Source organism: Hemiscyllium ocellatum, chromosome 10, assembly GCF_020745735.1.
Source record: "Hemiscyllium ocellatum isolate sHemOce1 chromosome 10, sHemOce1.pat.X.cur, whole genome shotgun sequence".
NCBI classification, from domain to species: Eukaryota; Metazoa; Chordata; class Chondrichthyes; order Orectolobiformes; family Hemiscylliidae; genus Hemiscyllium; species Hemiscyllium ocellatum.
This window is the reverse complement of record NC_083410.1, coordinates 6,792,201-6,812,530: the sequence shown is the minus strand read 5'-3', so window position 1 is coordinate 6,812,530 and position 20,330 is coordinate 6,792,201. Positions and strand designations below refer to the sequence as shown.

At 43.4% G+C, this 20,330-nt stretch overlaps 1 protein-coding gene across 1 annotated transcript in view; it reads right to left on the bottom strand.

The window, feature by feature from the left end:
* col12a1a (collagen, type XII, alpha 1a) overlaps positions 1-20,330 on the bottom strand; it is a 270,018-nt gene that overhangs the window by 110,211 nt on the left and 139,477 nt on the right. The window contains exons 38-41 of the mRNA XM_060831214.1: positions 11,815-11,934; positions 10,489-10,635; positions 5,638-5,754; positions 144-296 (exon numbers count right to left, since the gene is read on the bottom strand). Coding sequence (XP_060687197.1) covers positions 144-296; positions 5,638-5,754; positions 10,489-10,635; positions 11,815-11,934 — 537 coding nt within the window. The remainder of the gene's footprint in view (positions 1-143; positions 297-5,637; positions 5,755-10,488; positions 10,636-11,814; positions 11,935-20,330) is intronic.

Genomic DNA, 20,330 nt, shown 5'->3' with positions numbered 1-20,330 from the left:
CTACCCTCAATGATGACTCCCCCAGTACCTTGCGTTACTGATTGTATCAATAGAGATAGTGTCCCAGCTCCCACGTGCAAGTTGAAAGTTTATTGTTCCTTCCTTGCCCTCTTGTCAATGATAGTTTGCACCTCAATACTTACAGGTCCTCTCCTGCACGTGGACTCCAGGTCCCTCGAGGTTTGGCAGCTGAGTGTAAATGACGGCTTCATAAAGGGAATCTGGGGAAAGCCCAGTGAAACAGTGGCTGGTTTCAGCACCACTGATGGTTACCTCTTGATGGCCACCGGCATAAGCTTCAATACAAAGAGAGGCATGAATGAGTGCCCATTTGAAAATGAAATACAATGGATACTGTCAACATTTCAATGAGTCCAATATGACTCAAACTGTTCTGAAAGACTGTCATATCGCACTCAAAACATACATTCTGTTCCTCACTCCACAGATGCTGCCAGACCTGCTGAGTTTCTCCAGCATTCTCTGCGTTTGTTTTATAAATGAGTACTCAGTGTGAGCAGGCTAACATAATTCCTGCTAACATAATCACAATAACTTACGCTGGAGACATAAAATATAACATGAGCATCTAGAGTTTAAACTTAATGATAATCTTTATAAAGACATCGCTGTTACTTGTTTTTGATATTGTAGTATTTTGCTCATTAATATTCATGGAACAAATGTGAACTTTTCAAAATAGTCCACTGTGCAGCATCCTGTGTGGGAATCTATGCTGAGCTGTTTGTTGACCTATCCTTAGACGCTGCCAGTCAATTATTTGATATTGTCTTTTAACTGTTCACTTCCTTGGATTGAAATGTCCAGGAGTATCTGTGAAGCAGGAATATTTATTTCATTTCCCTTTGGATATCATCATTTATTTAAGGCGGCCCTCGACTGACATATCAGTTTTCAAAGAGAGCTCTGAGTAATGTAATACCAATGTTAGGGACCCTAAAATGCTGGAGGAAATTCTCAGGCAATCCTTTGGAATCACCAACACAAGGCTTATTCATGCGAATACAATATAAGGTGAATGCTCAGCATTAAAGTGAATGGGAACAGAGCAAGTAAGTATGATTAAAACCAGAGGGCTGTGGTGGGGGAGTTTGCTCTTGAGTGAGCCTCATGATTTAAGGACTATGGAACTTAACAGTAATTAGATTGGGGTGTGTAGGATGCAGACTTTCTGAACTGCACTGAATGTACCTTGTAAGATAAACCAAAATAAAACTGCAGATGCCAGGAATTCTGAATAAAGAGATCATGGATACATTATGAAGATAAGCCAGTGTCTGTGCAGAGAATGGAGTAGGTGGCATTTTGTGCATAGATCTTGACAGACAATCCACATTTAAAGCAGTTGTCTGTCTTCTTGGCCATCCTGCCTGATATTTTAAGACAGAAAGTTCTTTCAACATGAGCAGGTTTTGACAGACCTGGCTTAGCAGCGAGCTGGGTTGCAGATGGTGATGGCAGGGTTGGATAAGACCATATTATTCCTGGGGAATCTGAAGGAACCCACAAAATAATCTCAAACCCCTCCATGATTGTGCTGTCAGACTTTAATTCAGAAATAGGAAGAAGTTTGCTGGAGGCTAGTAATCAGGATGAGGTTTGTTGAGTTTTCACCTTTTCTTTACTTCCTAAAATTTCCAAAGTACTGGAACGGCATTCCATTGGTGTTACCATTCATCAGCTCCATTCGGCTCCATTCACTCCTGAGAGTTTATAACAGGGCTAGAAGCAGGATCTGTAAAATCTTTCCAACTAAGCACAGCAGCAACTCAGAATCCCTCCCTATTTTCAACCTAACAACATGTCAAAAAACAAGTAAGACTTTTTTTTAGCTGACAGGCATTTCTGCTTTCCATTGATCTCCAAATCATGTGGCAGAATGGCAGTACAATGAAAACAGGAAATGCTGCTCAGTTCACAGATACATTTAGCTCTCCGACAGAGGCAGGTCCATAGCTCCATGTATATTTCCTTCGATATTGTTTATAATCTGTTTGTATAAAGGAGCATGTTTGTGCGTGTGCGTGAATGCATGTAGTGTACTGTGTGTACTTGTGTGTAGTGGTTGTCTTAGAATCAGATAATCCCCACAGTGCAGAAAGAGGCCATTCAGCCCATCAGATCAACACCGACCTTCCAAAAAGCATCCCACCCAGAACCAGACCCCACTTTATCTCTGTTATCCCACATTTCCCATGGCTAACCCACCTAGCCTGCACATCCCTGGACCCAATGGACAATTTTACCAAGGCCAATCCACTAAACTTGCATATCTTTTTTATGAAGAAAGGTTGGAAAGTCTAGGTTTCTATCCACTGGAGTTTAGAAAATTAAGAGGTGACTCAACTGAATCGCATAGGACCTCGATCAAGCTTTGCCTGAGTGAACATGGAAAGGATATTTCCACTTGTGGAAGAATATACAACTCAGAGGTCAGTGATTAAAAACAAGAGAACGTCCAGTTAAGACAGATTGGACAGAAATTTTTCTCATTCTGGGTCCTGAGCCTTTGGAAGGCTCTTCCTAAATTGGTGGTGGATGCAGAGTCCTTGAATATTTTTAAGGTGGAGGTGGATAGACTTTTGCTGAGCAAGGGGGTGAAAAGTTATCGGGACTGTGGAATTCATCAACCAGATCACCCACGACCTTACTAAACAGTGGAGCAATCTCAAACTCCTATTCCTGCAACTAACTCATATATCTGCAATCATGTATGCTTGCACTTGATTTTTCTTGCTTTTTATTCATTCACAGGATAACGGCATCTCTAGCTAGGCCAGCATTTATTGCCCACAAGGCACTTAAGAGTCAGCCCCATTGCTGTGGATCTGGAGTCACATGTAGGCCAGACCAGGGAAGGATAGCTGTTACCTTCCCTACAAGACATTAGTGACCATATGGGGTTTTCCTGACAATCAACAATAGATTCATGGTCAGCATGAGATTCATAACTCCAGAGTTTTTTTCAACTGAATTTAAATTCCACTACCTGCCATAGCAGGATTAGAACCCAGTCCCCAGAACGTCATCTGGATTTCTAGATTAACAGACCACTGATAATACTGTGAGGCCATCGCCTCCCATCTGTATCATTGCGTGCATGTACACATGCTGGAGTTTATACGCATATGTGGATTCAACTCAATTGGGCTTCAGGATCCCTTTCTGATACTATTAAACTTCTTTTGTTTCATATTTGTTCGAGAATTAGTTGGCAAACCTTCAAAGACTATGCTAATAGGGGCTAATGAATTATGGTCTCCAGTGCACACTTCAGTTTCCTGTTTTTTAACATCTTACAGGCTTTGTTGTGAACTGAATCCATATGGAAACAAGGTGTAGCTGAAAACATTCCAAAATCACTTCAGCATAATAAAAATTTGCAGGTTTATGTATGAGTTGTCCTTTACTACAATGTGTTTCTGGAGAGTTCTAAAACATGATGGGAACAATTTCATTAATATGGCCTCTTATCGTATCAACAAATTATCTCAGTGTTTATCAGCTAATGATGTAGGCGCAATCACTATGTTTGTGGAGGAAGCTGAACTGTGTTTATTTTACAGAAAACATATAACCATCTGTTACTGATGGTGTTGCTTCAGCCAGGAATATTGGTGTGGATATCAGCACATACTACCTCCCCTGATCTTCTCCAGAATTGTGCAAATTTCTAAGGTTCATTAGAACAGTCATGGAGCATGGAAAGATGATGCTCAACAGTGCATCATTCAGTAAGTGCCACACTGGAGTGTCAGTCGAGATTGGGAGATTATGTGGGGCTGCACAACATGACCATCCAATTCAGAGTACCAGGTGAAGGCATGTCTGCAGACAGTATTCCAAAGGGTCAGACACTCCTCCTCATTTACTGGCTGCCCCAACTTCAGCAAGGAACTTCAGGAGTGCTTTATTATAGGTTAGGAAGACCCTTTTTTGCATTCATTCATGGGATGAGGACATCTCTGGCTAGGGCAGCATTTATTGCCCATCCCTAGTTACCCAGAGGGCAGTTAAGAGTCAGCCAGATTGTTGTGGGTCTGGAGTCATATGTAGGCCAGATCAGTTAAGGATGGCACTTTCCTTGCCTAAACCAGGTGAGTTTTTCCCAGCAATTGGAATTGTGGTCATCATTCTTAATTCCAGATTTTTTAAAAAATTAAACTTAACCACCTGCTTTAGCAGGATTTGAAACCAGTTCCCCACAACATTGCCTGAATCTCTGAATTAATACTCTAACGATAAAGACACTAAGCCATTGCATCCCCTGTTGGTTAAACTTGTGCATCTATACTCAGGCACATGCACTCCCCTGAGCAGTACTAATGGAGTGCCGCACAATTGAAGATGCTATCATTCAGATGAAATGTCAAGCCTCATCTGCTCCCTGAATTGGACATAAAAGACCCCGTGAGGCTATTTGAGAAGAGCAGGGGAGATTTTCCCAGTGTTCAGGCTAATATTGACCATTTACCAAACAGCTAAAGCAGAGGGACTTGTTATCATTTACTGTTAATGGGAGCTTGCTGTGCAGAAATTGAGTGAAGGACTGCACTGGCCAGCACTTTACAACAGTGACTTCAAAAGTATTTGAGGGCTGAGCTCAGGATATACTGAGCTCATGGATGTCACTGAATATGTGCAAGTTCACTATTAAACACATCACTTTGAGATGCATTGTAAAAACTCCCGTTACACTGTCCTAACAACATGGGTCAGCTCGAAAATGTGAAAGGCTTTCCATTTCACACCAGTGCCATCCTGCCTTCAAGTCGCATTGCTAACTCAATCTTAATTCAGGCCAGATTTATGCTGACAAAATTGACGCCCCTATTCTGGTTTTCAAACCAGATGCAACAGTTGACTGGATAACGGAGACTTAATCTGGAGTGAATTCAAACCACAGCTGCTGAAAATTAAATGCCAGTGTCACCACCTCACCCACTGCACCATCCAATTTCCTATCCTTTTATCCATGTCTTGGAATTCTTTTGCTAATCCTCTCCAGTCACAACACTGAGTCACTCCCAGAACATATCAGTTTACTGGGTGACTGACAGCATTGAGGTGAAAGTTTATTGAGTGATGGATCGTGGGTGAAAGGAAGTGTGAGAATAGACCAATCAAGAACACTGAGAACTTGAAAAATTTATGATCTGGCTAAGACAGCATTGTGGGTCAACCCACAGCAAGTGGACCACAGCGATTCAAGAAGGCAGCTCACCACCACCTTCTCAAGGGCAATTAGGGATGGGCTATCAATGCTGGCCCAGCCAGTGACACCCAAGTCCCACAAATGAATTAAAGGAAAGGGGAGAGGACACAGAGGTATTTGAAAACAAGGTGAAGAATCTTAAATTCCAAGGATACTGGATAAACAACCAATAGAGGTCAGGAGCACAGGGAAGCTAAGTAAGTGGAACTTGGTAGGATATAGGCTGCTGTGCATTGGATAAATATCAAAATGATAGATTCATTCAGACCTACAGCTCAGAAAATGATCCTTGGGCCCATCACGTCTGTGCCAGTCAAAAACACCCACCTAACTAGTCTAATCTAAGATGTAAAAACAAGCAGGTTGTTAACAACAAAAATCCTTCTAGAATCTCTGATTACCATTCACTGGTTGTAGTTTTATTCTGTAGGAGGTTGCGGCCCTATGAGAATTCCAATGCATGCAGAAGGTATCCCAGCCAACGTTGTACGTGTTTATTCCTGTCACATTCAGGTACACTAGGAGAGAAAGAGAAAAACCAAAGAACATTACATCCAATGTCATGAGCAACTTGAGTAATCACCGCGCACATCACTGCTCAGCTGATATCCTGTGTCACAGGTCGCTGGATATTTGGAAACCGAGGGATTACAGAATGAGACAAGTCCCCCCGGTCCATCGGCTTCTTTTTCACCAATACCCGTGATAACGGAGTTGCCACAAAGATTACAAAACTCCAACTCTATCAATTAATCTGTATGAGATCCAAACATGAGGGGAGGAAACCACCACCTCTCTCCTTCTCCACTCCACCCTACCTCCTCACACCCTGCCATGGAGGAGAAGCAGAAAGTGCCAGAGAAATGGTGGGGAACAAGTAAGGTGGGTAAGAGTGACACGTGCTACACTACGATCGTGGTGGACTTGGCAGAGATAGTAGTTAAATCTACAGCGTAACAGATAAGGATTCATTCAGGAGGAAGGGGTTATCAGCCCTCAGCTGAGAGGTGGTAAGGGCTTTGTTCACATGACTTTCTGTTGGGAAATGTGGCTAGAATTCTTTGGGTCAACATGGCAAGTGATGAGTTGGATGTGAAGGTGATTGGAAATGGAGAAGATTGGAAGGATTATCCTCTCTTCCCCCTGACAAGATGGCTCATTCAGCAAGACCATAAGAACATATGATATAGGACCAGAATTAGGCTATTCTACCCATTGATTCTGCTTTGCTATTCAATCATGGCTGATATGTTTCTCAACCCCATTCTCCTGCAACCCTTGATCCCCATCTATCTTTGTCCTAAATACACTCAATCACTTTGCCTCTACAGCAATGAGTTCCATAAAGTCATCATCCTCTGGCTGAAGAAATTCTTCCTCATCTCAGTTTTAAAGAGGTGTGCCTTCACTTTGAGGCTGTGCCCTCACGTCCTAGTCTCTCCTGCTTGAGGAAACATGTTCTCCACATCTATCCTATCCAGGCTTCTCAGTATTCTGTCAGTTTCAATTAGATCTTCCCTACTCCTTCTAAACTCCATCGAATAGAGACCCAGAGTCCTCAGCCACTTCTCATATGACACACCCTTCATCCCCAGGATCATTCTTGTAAATCTCCTCTGGACCCCTCCAGCAGATCCATTCTTAGATATGAGGCCTAAAACCACTCACAATATTATGAGAGAGGAGAATGGGGCGGTTAGGGCCTTGTGGGTCATAAGCAATGAGTTCCACAATGGTCCCTATGGAGCCCACTCTGAGATGCAGAGGGAAGCTACAGACTATCTAAGAGAGATTCAAGCTGAAAAATATGGAAGGACAGTGGGGAGTGTTAAAAGTGTGGTTCTGGAAACGCACAGCAGGTCAGGCAGCATCCAAGGAGCAGGAAAATCGACGTTTCGGGCAAAAGTCCTTTATCAGGAATGAGGCTGGGAGCCTCGGGTATGGAGAAATAAATGGGAGGGGAGTGGGGCTGGGGTGAAGGTAGCTGAGAGCGCAATAGGTGGATGGATGTGGGGGCAAAGGTGATAGGTTGGAGGGGAGGGTGGAGCGGATTGTATCCGTTGCTCCCAATGCAAGGTCCGAGGGAGTGATGCTGAACAAAGGGACCTTGGAGTGCAGGTTCATAGTTCCTTGAAAGTGGAGTCACAGGTAGATAGGATAGTGAAGAAGGCATTTGGTATGCTTTCCTTTATTGGTCAGGTATTGAGTACATGTGTCAGGATGTCATGTTGCGACTGTACAGGACATTGATTAGGCCACTGTTGGAATATTGCGTGCAATTCTAGTCTCCTTCCTAGCGGAAAGATGTTGTGAAACATGAAAGGGTGCAGAAAAGATTTACAAAGATGTTGCCAAGGTTGGAGGAGTTGAGCTATAGGGAGAGGCTGAACAGGCTGGGGCTGTTTTGCCTGGAGCACTGGATGACCTTATAGAGGTTTACAAAATTATGAGGAGCATGGATAGGATAAATAGGAAAAGTCTTTTCCCTGGGGCCAGGGAGTCCAGAACGAGAGGACATAGGTTTAAGGTGAGAGGGGAAAGATATAAAAGAGACCTAAGGGGCAACCTTTTCACGCAGAGGGTGGTACGTGTATGGAATGAGCTGCCAGAGGATGCGATGGAAGCTGGTACAATTGCAACATTTAAGAGGCATTTGGATGGGTATATGAATAGGATGGGTTTGGAGGGATATGGGCTGGGTGCTGGCAGGTGGGACTAGATTGGGTTGGGATATCTGGTTGGCATGGACGGGTGGGATCGAAGGGTCTGTTTCCATGCTGTACCTCTCTATGACTCTATGACAGGACACCTACTCGCAGAGCGCTTCAGATACCCGCATCAATCAACCCCACTGCCCCGTGGCCGACCACTTTAACTCCCCCTCCCACTCTGCCAAGGACATGCAGTTCCTGGGCCTCCTCTATCGCCACTCCCTCACCACCCGTTGCCTGGAGGAAGAACACCTCATCTTCCACCTTGGGACCCTCTAACCCCATGTTCTGTGACCCTCGAACCTCTAACCCTCTAACAATGTGGATTTCACCAGTTTCTGCATTTCCCGTTCCCCGACTTTAACCCCGTTCCAAGCTGCCAGCTCAGCAACATCCTCATGACCCATCCCACCTGTCAATCTTTCTTCCCACCTATCCACTCCACCCTCGCCTCTGATATATCACCTTTACCCCCACATCCATCCACTTATTGCACTCTCAGCTACCATCACCCCAGCCCCCCTTCCCCCATCTCCCCACCGTCCCAATTTACCTCTTCACCCCCAAGGCTCCCAGCCTCATTCCTGAGGAAGGTCAATTCTCTTGCTCCTCTGATGCTGTCTGACCTGCTGTGCTTTTCCAGCACCACACGTTCGACTCTAATCTCCAGCATCTGCAATACTCACTTTCGCCTAGTAGGGAGTGTTGAGACTAAGGTTGGGGGAAGAGTATCCAATACAGGAGATATTAAAGAAGCAAGGAAACTGGGAAAGAGGGGCAAAGAAATTTTAAAATGGATAGATAAAAAGGGGACATCTGACGGGTGTCAATAAAGTGTCTGACCTTCATACAGCAGGTTAGGCTCAATGATGATGCTTTAATCTTTTCACCTACATTCTGAAATAAACTTTTCACCACACGACCTCCAAGTTGGCTTGAACTCTGAAAGTGTGAAGTCTGTGTTGGCTGGAACAAAGGGTTGACAGGAATATCCTGCCACTTTTCTGTGGGGAGTGAAAACTGAGCGCGTGCAGGGGCTGGTAATTTAACACTGGCCAGTGCTTACAATGAACCTGGCAGCCCATCAGTATAATCCCAGAGGAAATCAGCATTCAGCAAAAAAAAACAAATTCATCCTGCAAAGGCAATGTGTGATATGTCTGGGGAGCGAAGGGAGGCCACAAGCAGATTGGTGCAAAGTAAAATCAGCGCCTGTGTACTCCTCTTAAAGGTAAGAAATAGAGAAGCTGAGAGAAAGATATTAGGGTAATGTTACAGGGGTTAAAAAAAACCCACCATCTTGTTAAGGAAATAAACGCCCTCCTTGTCAGTGAAGACATGCCCTGAGAATAGATATTTCAAAATATTATTTCTTTCTCGATCTCTCCAATTAATCTTCAAACCATTAGTACCTTGCTCCCCTTGCAAACTCTATGTGAAAGTAGGATATCACAGCCGAACCCCTCAGTGTGAGCAAGTGATTTTTTTTCTCCTCTGCATTCACTCTCAGTATCAAGAAGAGCATCACAATGTGTTTGAACCTGAGAATGACCATTTGGTCCATCCAGGGCCACCTGAGCATCGCTGCACAGAACAGTCCACTGTCGGCTTTCAGACTTGTCACCTGCGTCACTTGGAAAGTGAAGATGGAAATGAGGAAACATTCTTTTATCTCTCAGAGGGTTGAGAGTCTTCGGAATTCCCTTCCTTAAAATGCATTGGATGCAGAATTTTTCAATTTTTTTAAGGCTGAGGTAGATAAATTATTGATTACCAAGGAGATGAAAGATTATCAGAGAGTTAGGAGTATAGCATTGTGGTTAAAATTCGAATTGCTATAATGTTATTGAATGGCAGAGCAGGCTTGAAGGGCCAATTGGTCTACTCTTGTACCTTGTTCATGTGTTCAGAGTCTCGTCCTGCCTTACTCCCCAGACCCTGCCCATTAAATAGTGTCTCACTGGATTGTGAATCAATGCTGGTATTCCCAGCAACACCAATGGCCTGTGAGTGAATGGAAACTGGGAGCAAGTTCACAGGGCATTGCTCCCAAGGTATGCTGAGAGGCAAGGTCCAAACCCCTGCCCTGTCCAACACGGAGATGTGCTGCACTCACAGTCCATGTGGCTCAGCTTAGGCTCTGACTGAAACTCAGTGAATCCTCGGGGAAGCATAGCTGGTGGGATGGCATTGCAAATTTGTCCTATTGCAACAAAAGAGGCATTTCCGAATCTATGTGTGGAAGAGAAACACCAATCCCTTTGTCTTGAATCACGTCCCTCTTGTCCATGCAAGTGGCCCACCCACAAATGAAGCCATGTAGGTTGGCATTGTCAGCATGGCACCTTCACTGCCAGGCAGTTATACCAAGGAGCTGTGACCTTCAATCTGTCAATGGCAGCATGTTGTGCAAAACTAGGGGCAAGCTCTTGATTAAGGCCCAGCGGGTAAAGCCGGTGGTGAACTTTGAGGAATGATTGAGAAAAGGAACCAAAAGCAGCACCACTTTGCCTAAATATAAATTCGGCCTCATTAACTTACGGGTAGTGCCTTGGCCTTCCAATGGCCCACTGCTCCCCGAATCGTAGATGGCGTAGACGTTGACATCATACGGTGTCCCAGGTTTCAGATTCTGCGGGGTGTAAGATGTCACATCCCCCACGAACAACTCCATTTTCTCATCACTGCCTGGAACAACCAATGCATTCAATTTTAGATTCGACCTCCTCTCACAAATTACTTTTCCTTTACAAGTCTGGCTTCCATGTCAATGAGAAGGGAGAGGGCAGTACAAACATTGAATAATAAATGTACCTGTTGTGTTGAACTTCAGCTCTGTATAATTGTAATCTGACAATTGAATGTGAACATAGATTCATACACACCTTCAACAGGGTGCAACAACGCAACTGAGATTCAGGCTTTGTGCCCAAAATTGGGCTCAAGGTCACAGGCTGGGCCTCACACCCCCAATTCAGCAACAAACATTAAGACTGGTGCCTGATTTTCTTATTGAACTAGGTGCATCTTGCTTAGTAGCTCAGCCATTTCAAAATTAGGGAAACATTCACGTTTCATGGAATATCAGCCAGAGACCAGGTACAGGGCAGGGGTGGAGGCGGGAGGTCATATTGCTGGAAAGGTAGAGCCACTGTTCCCAAATGTATTTTCTGCAATTTTATCTTGAAAGCAGTTATTGCTTTGAAGATTGAAGAATCCTGATCAGTGCAGGCCTGAATCTCAATCCAAGCACTTTCAGAGAGGGGCTTAAAACAGATGTTAGGCCTCACTCTATACTTGTGAAGAGATGAAGTTTATTCAGAAACCATGCACAATCCAATCTTTTGTGTCAGACTTCGGTCAGGTAGCTATGAAACAATGGGGGTGTTGGTCTTTGAATTTGGCACACAGTGCCTGATTCCGCTATACTTGTGGGTGAACTGCATAAATCTGGGTGAGATTGCAACCGAAATCTACCCTCAGCTAACTTCCTTGAACCAAAAACTCTTGACTGATCTCCTAATCCTCCCTAAATTAGCAAGCACTGGCTAAGATACATAAAATTGAGAGGCAGAATATTAGGTCTGGAAGGCCAGGTGAGTCATGTTTTAATTCAGTCATTTGATTACGAGCAATTTTTGTTATTCTTTTGTTATTCCAAATACCAGATGAATAAAATCCAGGGGAGGCAGATCATAAACTCTTGGACTGCAGCATATTTAAGCTGGAAGGAGCTCAGAAATGATGGAAATGGAAAATTGAAGGCAATGCATTACTACCTGCAGAGAAACCACAGGAGGGGAAATAAAGCTGTGTAAAAGAGCAGGCGAATGGGACATATGCAGCACAGATGTGGTGTTTACCTACCTGTGGGCTGATAAGCAAGCTTATATCCCAGGACTGGAGATGGTGCAGGATCCCAGGTCACACGGAATCGAGTATACCACTCATCAGACACCCTCAGATTGCGTGGCTCCAGCAATCCCACTGAAGGGGGTAAAGGAGAAGAGTTACAGAATGAGCACAAAAAAAACCTTGAATTCATTCACAGTTAAAGCAAAAGAATATGTCTGAGATTTGTCTCCTGCTCTGAGCTTTGATGCTGATTGCTGGTATCTAAGCAGGTCTGCTGGCAAAGATTCATAAACAATAAAGAGGAAGACACCTCATTATAGAGACTGCTGACATTCAGGAAATAATATAGAAGATGTAGGGGGCGAATCTTCTGAGGCTAGGTTCACAACACAAACAATCATAGAAGGAGACGTTGGAGATTGGAATGAAGGCTCATGTGGATCTCATTGACTATGAGATCCCTATGTGGGGCTGTTAATCTGGGTCAATCAGGGAGGTCTGGCTGACAGATATGAACAGGAAATTCAGAAATAACTGAATAATTACTTCATGTCAATCTTCTTGGTGGAAGACGTGAGTAATATCCCAAAAATTCAAGAGAATGAGGAGAACAGCTGAATATGGTGGTCATCACCAAGGAGAAAGTGCTAGAAAAACTGAATGGCCTTAAGGTGGATAAATCACCTGGACCAGATGGACTACACCCCAGAGTTCTAAGACAGATAGCTGAAGAGGTAGTGAAGAGGTAGTGATGATCTTTCAGGAATCACTAGAATCAGAGAGGGTTCCCGAGGACTGGGAAATGACTAAAGTGACACCCTGATTAAAATGGGAATAAGGCAAAAGATGGAAAAGTACAGCCTTATGAGCCTAACTTCAGTCGTGTGTAGAAATTCATTGTGCAGGACAAGATTTCTGAATACTTGGAAGAGTATGATAAAATAGGGGGAAACTCAGCATGGTTTCATCAGGGGGAGGTCATGCCTGACAAATCTGCTAGAAGGATTTGAGGAAGTAATGAGCAGGTTAGACCTAGGAGAGCCTACCTGGAGTCTACCTGGACTTCAAAAATGCCTTTGACAAGGTACCGTACAGGAGGCTGCTGAATAAGATATGGGCCTTGGTGTTAGAGGCTGGTATGGATAGATGCTTCTGGCAGAAAGCAGAGAGTGAGGATAAAAGGGTCCTTCCCAGAATGGCAGCCAGTGACAAGTGGTGTTCCTCAAGGCTCAATGTTGGGACCACAACTTTTCACTTTCTACATTAATGATCTAGACGAAGGAACTAAGGGTATTCTGGCTAAATCTGCAGATGATACAAAGATAGGTAGAGGGGCAGGTATTATTGAGGAGGTGGGGAGGCTGCATAAGGATTTGGACAGATTAGGAGAGTGGGCAAAGAAGTGGCAAATGGAGTACAATATGGAAAGGTATGAGCTCATGCACTTTGGTAGGAAGGATAGAGGCATAGACTATTTTCTAAATGGGGAGAAAATTCAGAAGTCTGAAGTCTGAAGTGCAAAGAGATTTGGGAGTTCTCGTTCAGGATTCTCTCCAAGTAAACTTGCAGGTTGAGTCAGTAGTCAGGAAGGCAAATGCAATAATGGCATTTATTTTGAGAGAATTTGAATATAAAAGCAGAGATGTAATTCTGAGGCTCTATCAGGCTCTGGTCAGACCACATTTGGAATATTGGATGCTGTTGTGGGCCCCATATCTCAGGAAGGATGTACTGGCACTGGAGCTTGTTCAGAGAAGGTTCATGAGATTGATCCCAGAAATGAAAAGATTAACATATGAGGAACATTTGAGGACTCTGGCTTTATACTTGGTGGAGCTCAGAGAATGAGGGGGGTGGGGGGGGGATTCTAATTGAAACATAGAGAATATTGAATATTGGTAGGAGAGACTAGGACTGGAGGGCACAGCCTTAAAGAAAAGGGAAGATGTTTTAGAACAGAGATAAGGAGACACTTTTCAGCCAGACAGTGGTGAATCTGTGGAATTCTTTGCTACAGAAGGCTGTGGAGACCAGATCATTAAGTATATTTAAGAATGACTGAGATAGTTTCTTTATTATCAAGGTGAGCAAGAGTTACGGGGAGAAAATGAGAGAATGGGGTTGAGAAACTTATCAACCATGATTGAATGGTGGAGCAGACTCGATGGGCTGAATGGCCTAATTTCTGCTCCTATGTCTGATGATCTTATGGTCTTAAGGTCTCCTCAATCTCGGGACTGGTTTTGAGCAGGCTGGTCAGACCCAATGTATTGTGCAAGAAATAAAGACAAGAAACCTGGAGAGTCACAGAGTCTCCTCATTCGAGGGACTGGCTCTGAGCCGGCTGGTCACAGCCCATGTACTGTGCACACGTAAATAAAGGGTGACTTCGTAACAGGATACCAGCCTCTGTGCAGTTATTTCAGAGACAAATCGGCCCATTGTTTGTGAGCTTTTGCAAGAATTGATCCAATCCGCCTCACTGACTCGGCACTTTCTGCAAGGGTTAGGTCATTTCTCCTTCACAATTATTTATGCATTTCCTTTTGAAAGTTAACTATTGAATTGGATTCCCCTCCTACATTCCACATGACAAGAACTAACTGTGAAAGTTTTCTCTTCATCACCCCATTGCTTCTATGCCAATTACCTTAAATCTCCATCTTCTGCTCAGAAAGTCAAATAAATGAAAAAGTAAATGCACCCCCCACACACATAATGAGGAATAAATCAAAGTTTTATGATAGTGTCGAACAGCTGATCTTAAATTAAGCAAACATTAAACTCCACATCTTATATTATTGTGCACATATTCCACATTATATAATGATGTTTTCAAATTTAATGTGGAATTTAATGGTATTATGATGACGACTTCCCAGTAGATCTTTTATTATGATGATATTTATTCATCTTATCCCATTACAAAAAACTAGATCTAAAATAGCATCATACCTAATTGGTTCCATAACATCTTGCTCCAGAAATCTATCACAAAAACATTTGATAAACTGAACTTCCAGATATTTTTGCCAATTTGATATATTCCCATCAGTATTAAAATTAACATTGCCCACAACTATTTAATTGCATTTATAAAAAGCTCCAACCATTTATTTTTAAATGCTATGTCCATCAATGTACCTACTGTTAGAGTCATAGAGTCATAGAGATGTACAGCTTGGAAACAGACTCTTTTGTCCAAATCATCCATGCTGACCAGATATCCCAACCCAATCTAGTCCCACCTGCCAGCACCCAGCCCATATTCCTCCAAATCCTTCCTAGTCATAAATCCATCCAGATGCCTTTTCAATGTTGCAGTTGTAATTGCTTCATAAATGACTAACCCTCCATCATGAAGTCACAAGTGAGGGTATTTGCCAATGGTTAGAAATGTTCAACACCACTCGTGATTACTCAGATATTAAAAATATGCAGGCATGTGCTTAGGAGTGACAAGTAACGTTTGCATTATCCACATACCAAGGGGCCTTTTAAAATCGTATTTTCTGATCCTTGATATTAACAAGCCTTAACCATACTGTTTCAACTTCCTGATTTTTTTGTTCTCAACTACTTTCTCCCAAATATCCTAATGCCATGTTTTGTTTTCAGAGTTACTGCTCTCACTTTCCATTTTGTTTGTTTTGTTTTAAAGTGTTTTCCTAGGAATGTTTATTTTCCAAACTTGGTCACCCTCTAACAACCTCTTAGTAATGTCCAATCAGACCTATGTAATTTCCTTCTACTTGTGCTACTTGTTCATATATCTTAGTGCAGATGTTCTGCACAGCCAAAAGGGTTTCCCTGCACAGACTTACTCTTTGAAGCATTCTTATCATTAAACTTCCCTGTCCCTTCCTGTTCAACTTCCCTTTTTACCCACAATAATATGCTTCTCTAATTCCTCACCTTTTATCATTAGATTTCTAACCTTCTTTCACCTGAATCCTTCTCCCCAAATTTAAAAACTTTACCACCAGACAGACAAAAGATTCAAATCCCAATCCACAGATTATGAGCCTAGTTATGTGACCACCAGGCCATTATCGTCACAAAATTAGATTATTATCTTTGTGCCAAAAAGCAGAAGTTGCTGGAAAAGCTCAGCAGATCTGACAGCATCTGTGAAGAGAAGTCAGAGTTAATGTTTTGGGTCCAGCTCTGAGGAAGTATCACCGGACCCATAGCGTTAACTTTGATTTCTCTTCACAGTTATTGCCTGGCCAGCTGAGCTTTTCCAGCAACTTCTGTCTTTGTTTCTGATTTACAGCATTCACAGTCCTTTCAGTTTTTACTGTCTTTGTGGTTCTGCTTTCCAATTTACTGCTAGTTCCTCATTATTCCCAAATAGAACTTCTTTCTGTGGCCTACCTATATTATTGGGACCCACATGGAAAACTGCAAACAGATCCTCCGTCCGCACATTTCATTCCAGTCGTGAGGAGATGCCCTTCACTCTAACATAGAGCAAGTAAAGAAGTCTGCAAGCCACAAGAGTATTTGTTGGAGATTCCTCCACTGCTGCCTTACTGTTACTCATACCCTCTTGCCCTTGACTATGGAGCTCATCAGACATTTCTATCCTAAGAGCTAATACCACCTCCAGAAACAAAAGGGTCCAGGTAATGTTCCTCTTTCCTGATACATCGCTGTGTCTGCAACTCAAACACCAACTCAGAATCAAAGTACATCAAACTGCAGATACCCTGTGATATTGTGATTGCTTTAGATCACACAGGCATTCACCATCTCCAAAATGCTACAACTGCAACACATACCTTAACCTAACACTTTTATTGTCCTTTATTTAACTAATTAGGTTTCAAACTTAAAAATATCTCTCAACTGTTGTCATAGTTACACTAACTAGTCTTTGTTTTTTTTCACTCATGGGATGTGGCCATCACTGGTTCAACCAGTACTTATTGCCCATCCCTAGTTGCCCTTGAGAAGATGGGGTGAGCTGCGTTCTTGAACTGCTGCAATCCATTTGCTGTAGGTAGACCCACAATGCTGTTAGGGAAGGAGCTTAAAAAGTTTGACCCCTGGAACACTAATAGTATGGTGATATATTTCCAAGTCAGGATGGTTGATTGGCTTGTAGGGGAGCTTGAAGGTGATGGTGTCCCCATGTATCTGCTGCCCTTGTTCTTCTAGATAGAAGTGGTCATAGGTTTGGAAGGCGCTGTCTCAGGATCATTGATAAAGAGCTAAGCTATAAATTTAATGCAATATTTATTTCTCTCCAGTCCCAGTTTGAACCCTGTTTAAATGGAAGACAAATTCTTAAAATACACCAATCCCTTTCAAGAACCACTAAGTGTTGGAAGTTGAGAAAAGGCATCAAAAAAGCATTTCCTCTCCCACTTCAACCGAATTTCCACTTCCACCAAATTCCTTAGTTAGCTCTTGTTCCTTATCCAGCCTCACCACCTCCACATTTTGCACTCACTAACACTGAAGTACACTGAAAATAGGTCTAAAACTTGATGGAAACCCCCTTTCCTTTGCAGAATTCCCTCAGCTTTTGTTTAATTATCAGGATTGAGAGTCAATGAAGGCCTACAGCACAGAAACAATATCTTTGTCACACTGACCCTGTGCCAGCCACAAACAACCACCTAACTCTTCTAATCTTGTCTTCCAACATTTGGCCCATTACCCTGGCATCACAAGAGGACATCGAAACGCAGGTACTTCTTGAATGTTATGAGGGTTTCTGTCAATACCAGTTTTACAGGCAGCGAATTCAAGATTCTCACCATTCTCTGGGTGAAAACACTTCCACACATTTTCTCTAAACCTCGAATCCCTTACCTTAAACCTTTGCCCCTGGTTATTGATCCCTCCATCAGGGTTTAACCGTACTCCACCTTGCTCACCATTTTCCTTGGATTCTCTAAGCCACAGGTGATTGATGAACTGATAGGAGGACTTGCATTTGTATAGCATCTTTTGAAAGGTTACCCAGTTGGGTGGCAGGACCACTTGTTTTCAGTTGATTGAGAAGTGAATACCAGCCCAGAGACTGGGCAGAACTTGCTTCCCTTCTTTGTGATTTACACTAGATCTGTTACATCCACTTGCAGGTTCATAGCTCTTGAAAGTGGAGTCACAGGTAGATAGGATAGTGAAGAAGGCAGTGTTTGGTATGCTTTCCTTTATTGGTCAGAGTATTGAGTACGGGAGTTGGGAGGTCATGCTGCGGCTGTACAGGAAATTATTAGGCCACTGTTGGAATATTGTGTGCAATTCTGGTCTCCTTCCTATCGGAAAGATGTTGTGAAACTTGAAAGGGTTCAGAAAAGATTTACAAGGATGTTGCCAGGGTTGGAGGATTTGAGCAATAGGGAGAGGCTGAACAGGCTGGGGCTGTTTTCCCTGGCGCGTCGGAGGCTAAGGGGTGACCTTATACAGGTTTCCAAAATTATGAGGGGCATGGATAGGATAAATAGACAAAGTCTTCTCCCTGCGGTCGGGGAGTCCAGAACTAGAGAGGATAGGTTTAGGGTGGGAGGGGAAAGATATAAAAGAGACCTACAGGGCAACTTTTTCACACAGAGGGTGGTACATGTATGGAATGAGCTGCCGAAGGAAGTGGTTCAGACTAGTACAATTGCAACCTTTAATAGGCACATGAATAGGAAGTGTTTGGAGGGATATGGGCCAGGTGCGGCTAGATTGAGTTGGGATACCTGGTCGGCATGGACCAAAGGGTCTGTTTCCATGCTGTACATCTCTATGACTATGACTTGAAAGGGCAGGCAGGATATTATTTTACTGCTTACATCACCTGCAGTACTGCAACCGTGAGGTGGAACATGGATTGCATACACACATTTCAGGACTGGGACTTGAACCCACAACTTTCAGACTCCAAGCTAGGCTTGCTACCCCACTGAGCCACTGCCAACATTCTGTAAAGTACAGAGGTTACTGAGTACCCTATCACCTGGCCTGCTGCTCACAACATTCCAACACGAAACCAATCCTCAAAGCACCAAATTGCAGCTCCAAGATTCAAGGATGGCAGCCAGCTCATGATTTCTTTTCTGGCTGGGTTTTAAAATGCAATTTATAATAGATGTTGGCTATAAAATTTTGAAATACACCTGGGAGTGCTGGGTTTATGAACAATCGACTATATCCAGCATTTGGAGACATTGCAATTTGCCTTAATGTCTGCAGGCTGAGAAGATGAGGAGATGGGGAATGGTGGTGTTGTGTAGCATCTCCTGGATTAGTAATCCAGAGGCCCACAGCAATCACTTGTACCAGAACATGAGTCTAAGTTCCACCAAAACAACTTAAGAACTCAAATTAATTTTGAAATGACCGTGATTACTTAGATTGCTGTAGAATCTAAGCAACTTCACAAATGCTGTATAGCGAGGGAAACTTGTCATCCTAGGCTGGATTTGAAAAATGTGGTGCTGGAAAAACACAGCAGGCCAGGCAGCATCCAAGGAGCAGGAAAATCAAAGTTTTGGGCATATGCTCTTCTTCAGGAATGAGGCTGGTGTGCCAGGCGGGCTGAGATAAAAGGTAGGGGGGAGGGAATTTGTGGGAGGGGCACTGGGAATACAATAGGTGGAAGAAGGTGAGGGTGAGGGTGTTAGGCCGAGAGGGGGTGGGGGCAGTGAAGTAACAGCAAAGGTCCTTTGCAGGTCTGGGAGAATGTTGTCCTGAGCTGGGGTAGGGCTGACTGCAGGGGGTGTAGGTGGCGGCACATGGCTACGAGCGTGAAGCAGAGGATACGGACGGAGTCTGTTGCTGGAGGCTCGGATTTGTTACAGGAACTGGTTGTCCTGGTTGGGTCCAAATTGTGTTGGTCTGAAATAGGCTGGATATCCGGTTACCCTCTTGATTGTTATAAGAAGAGAAAGTGCTTGAGAACCTCAGCAGGTCTGACAGCATCTGTGAGGGACAAACAAAGCTAATGTATTGACTCCAGCCTAAATCTTCTTCCAAATCAGAGTGGGGGTTTGGAAATGGTGTTTTGTTTATGCTATAGACAAAGAGGAAGGAGGAGTAGGTGAAATGGACTGAGGGTGCTCAAAGCCCAAGGCAAAGGGTGAAAAAGCAAAGATTGAGATGTGTTGGAGGATGGAAGAAAACAAAGATGCCCTGAAGTTGACTGCTGTCGGAAATGGCCTAGCAAGCCACTCAGTTGTACTGCACCAACCCACATAATTAACAGAACTGCGGGAAGTACCATCACCACATGGAATGGAAGTTGCAGCTCAGTCTTACTTTCTCAAGAGGAATAAGGGATGGCCAATAAATTTAAGATGTGGCAGAGCCAACTCTGTGCATATTCAGGAAAAGAGTGTCTGCATGCCTCTTGGTTGAGGGCAATTTAGTGCAAGTCCACCAGTGCCCTGGGCCCTCGTGACTTCTCAACCAACGCCAACCAAAATATCACTCCAGCCTTTCAGTGTCTTCTGCGGTATTTGTTGTTTGAGAAAACTAATGGATGACATTGTTTAATGATGATGACTACAGCCCAGTAAAGGTAACAA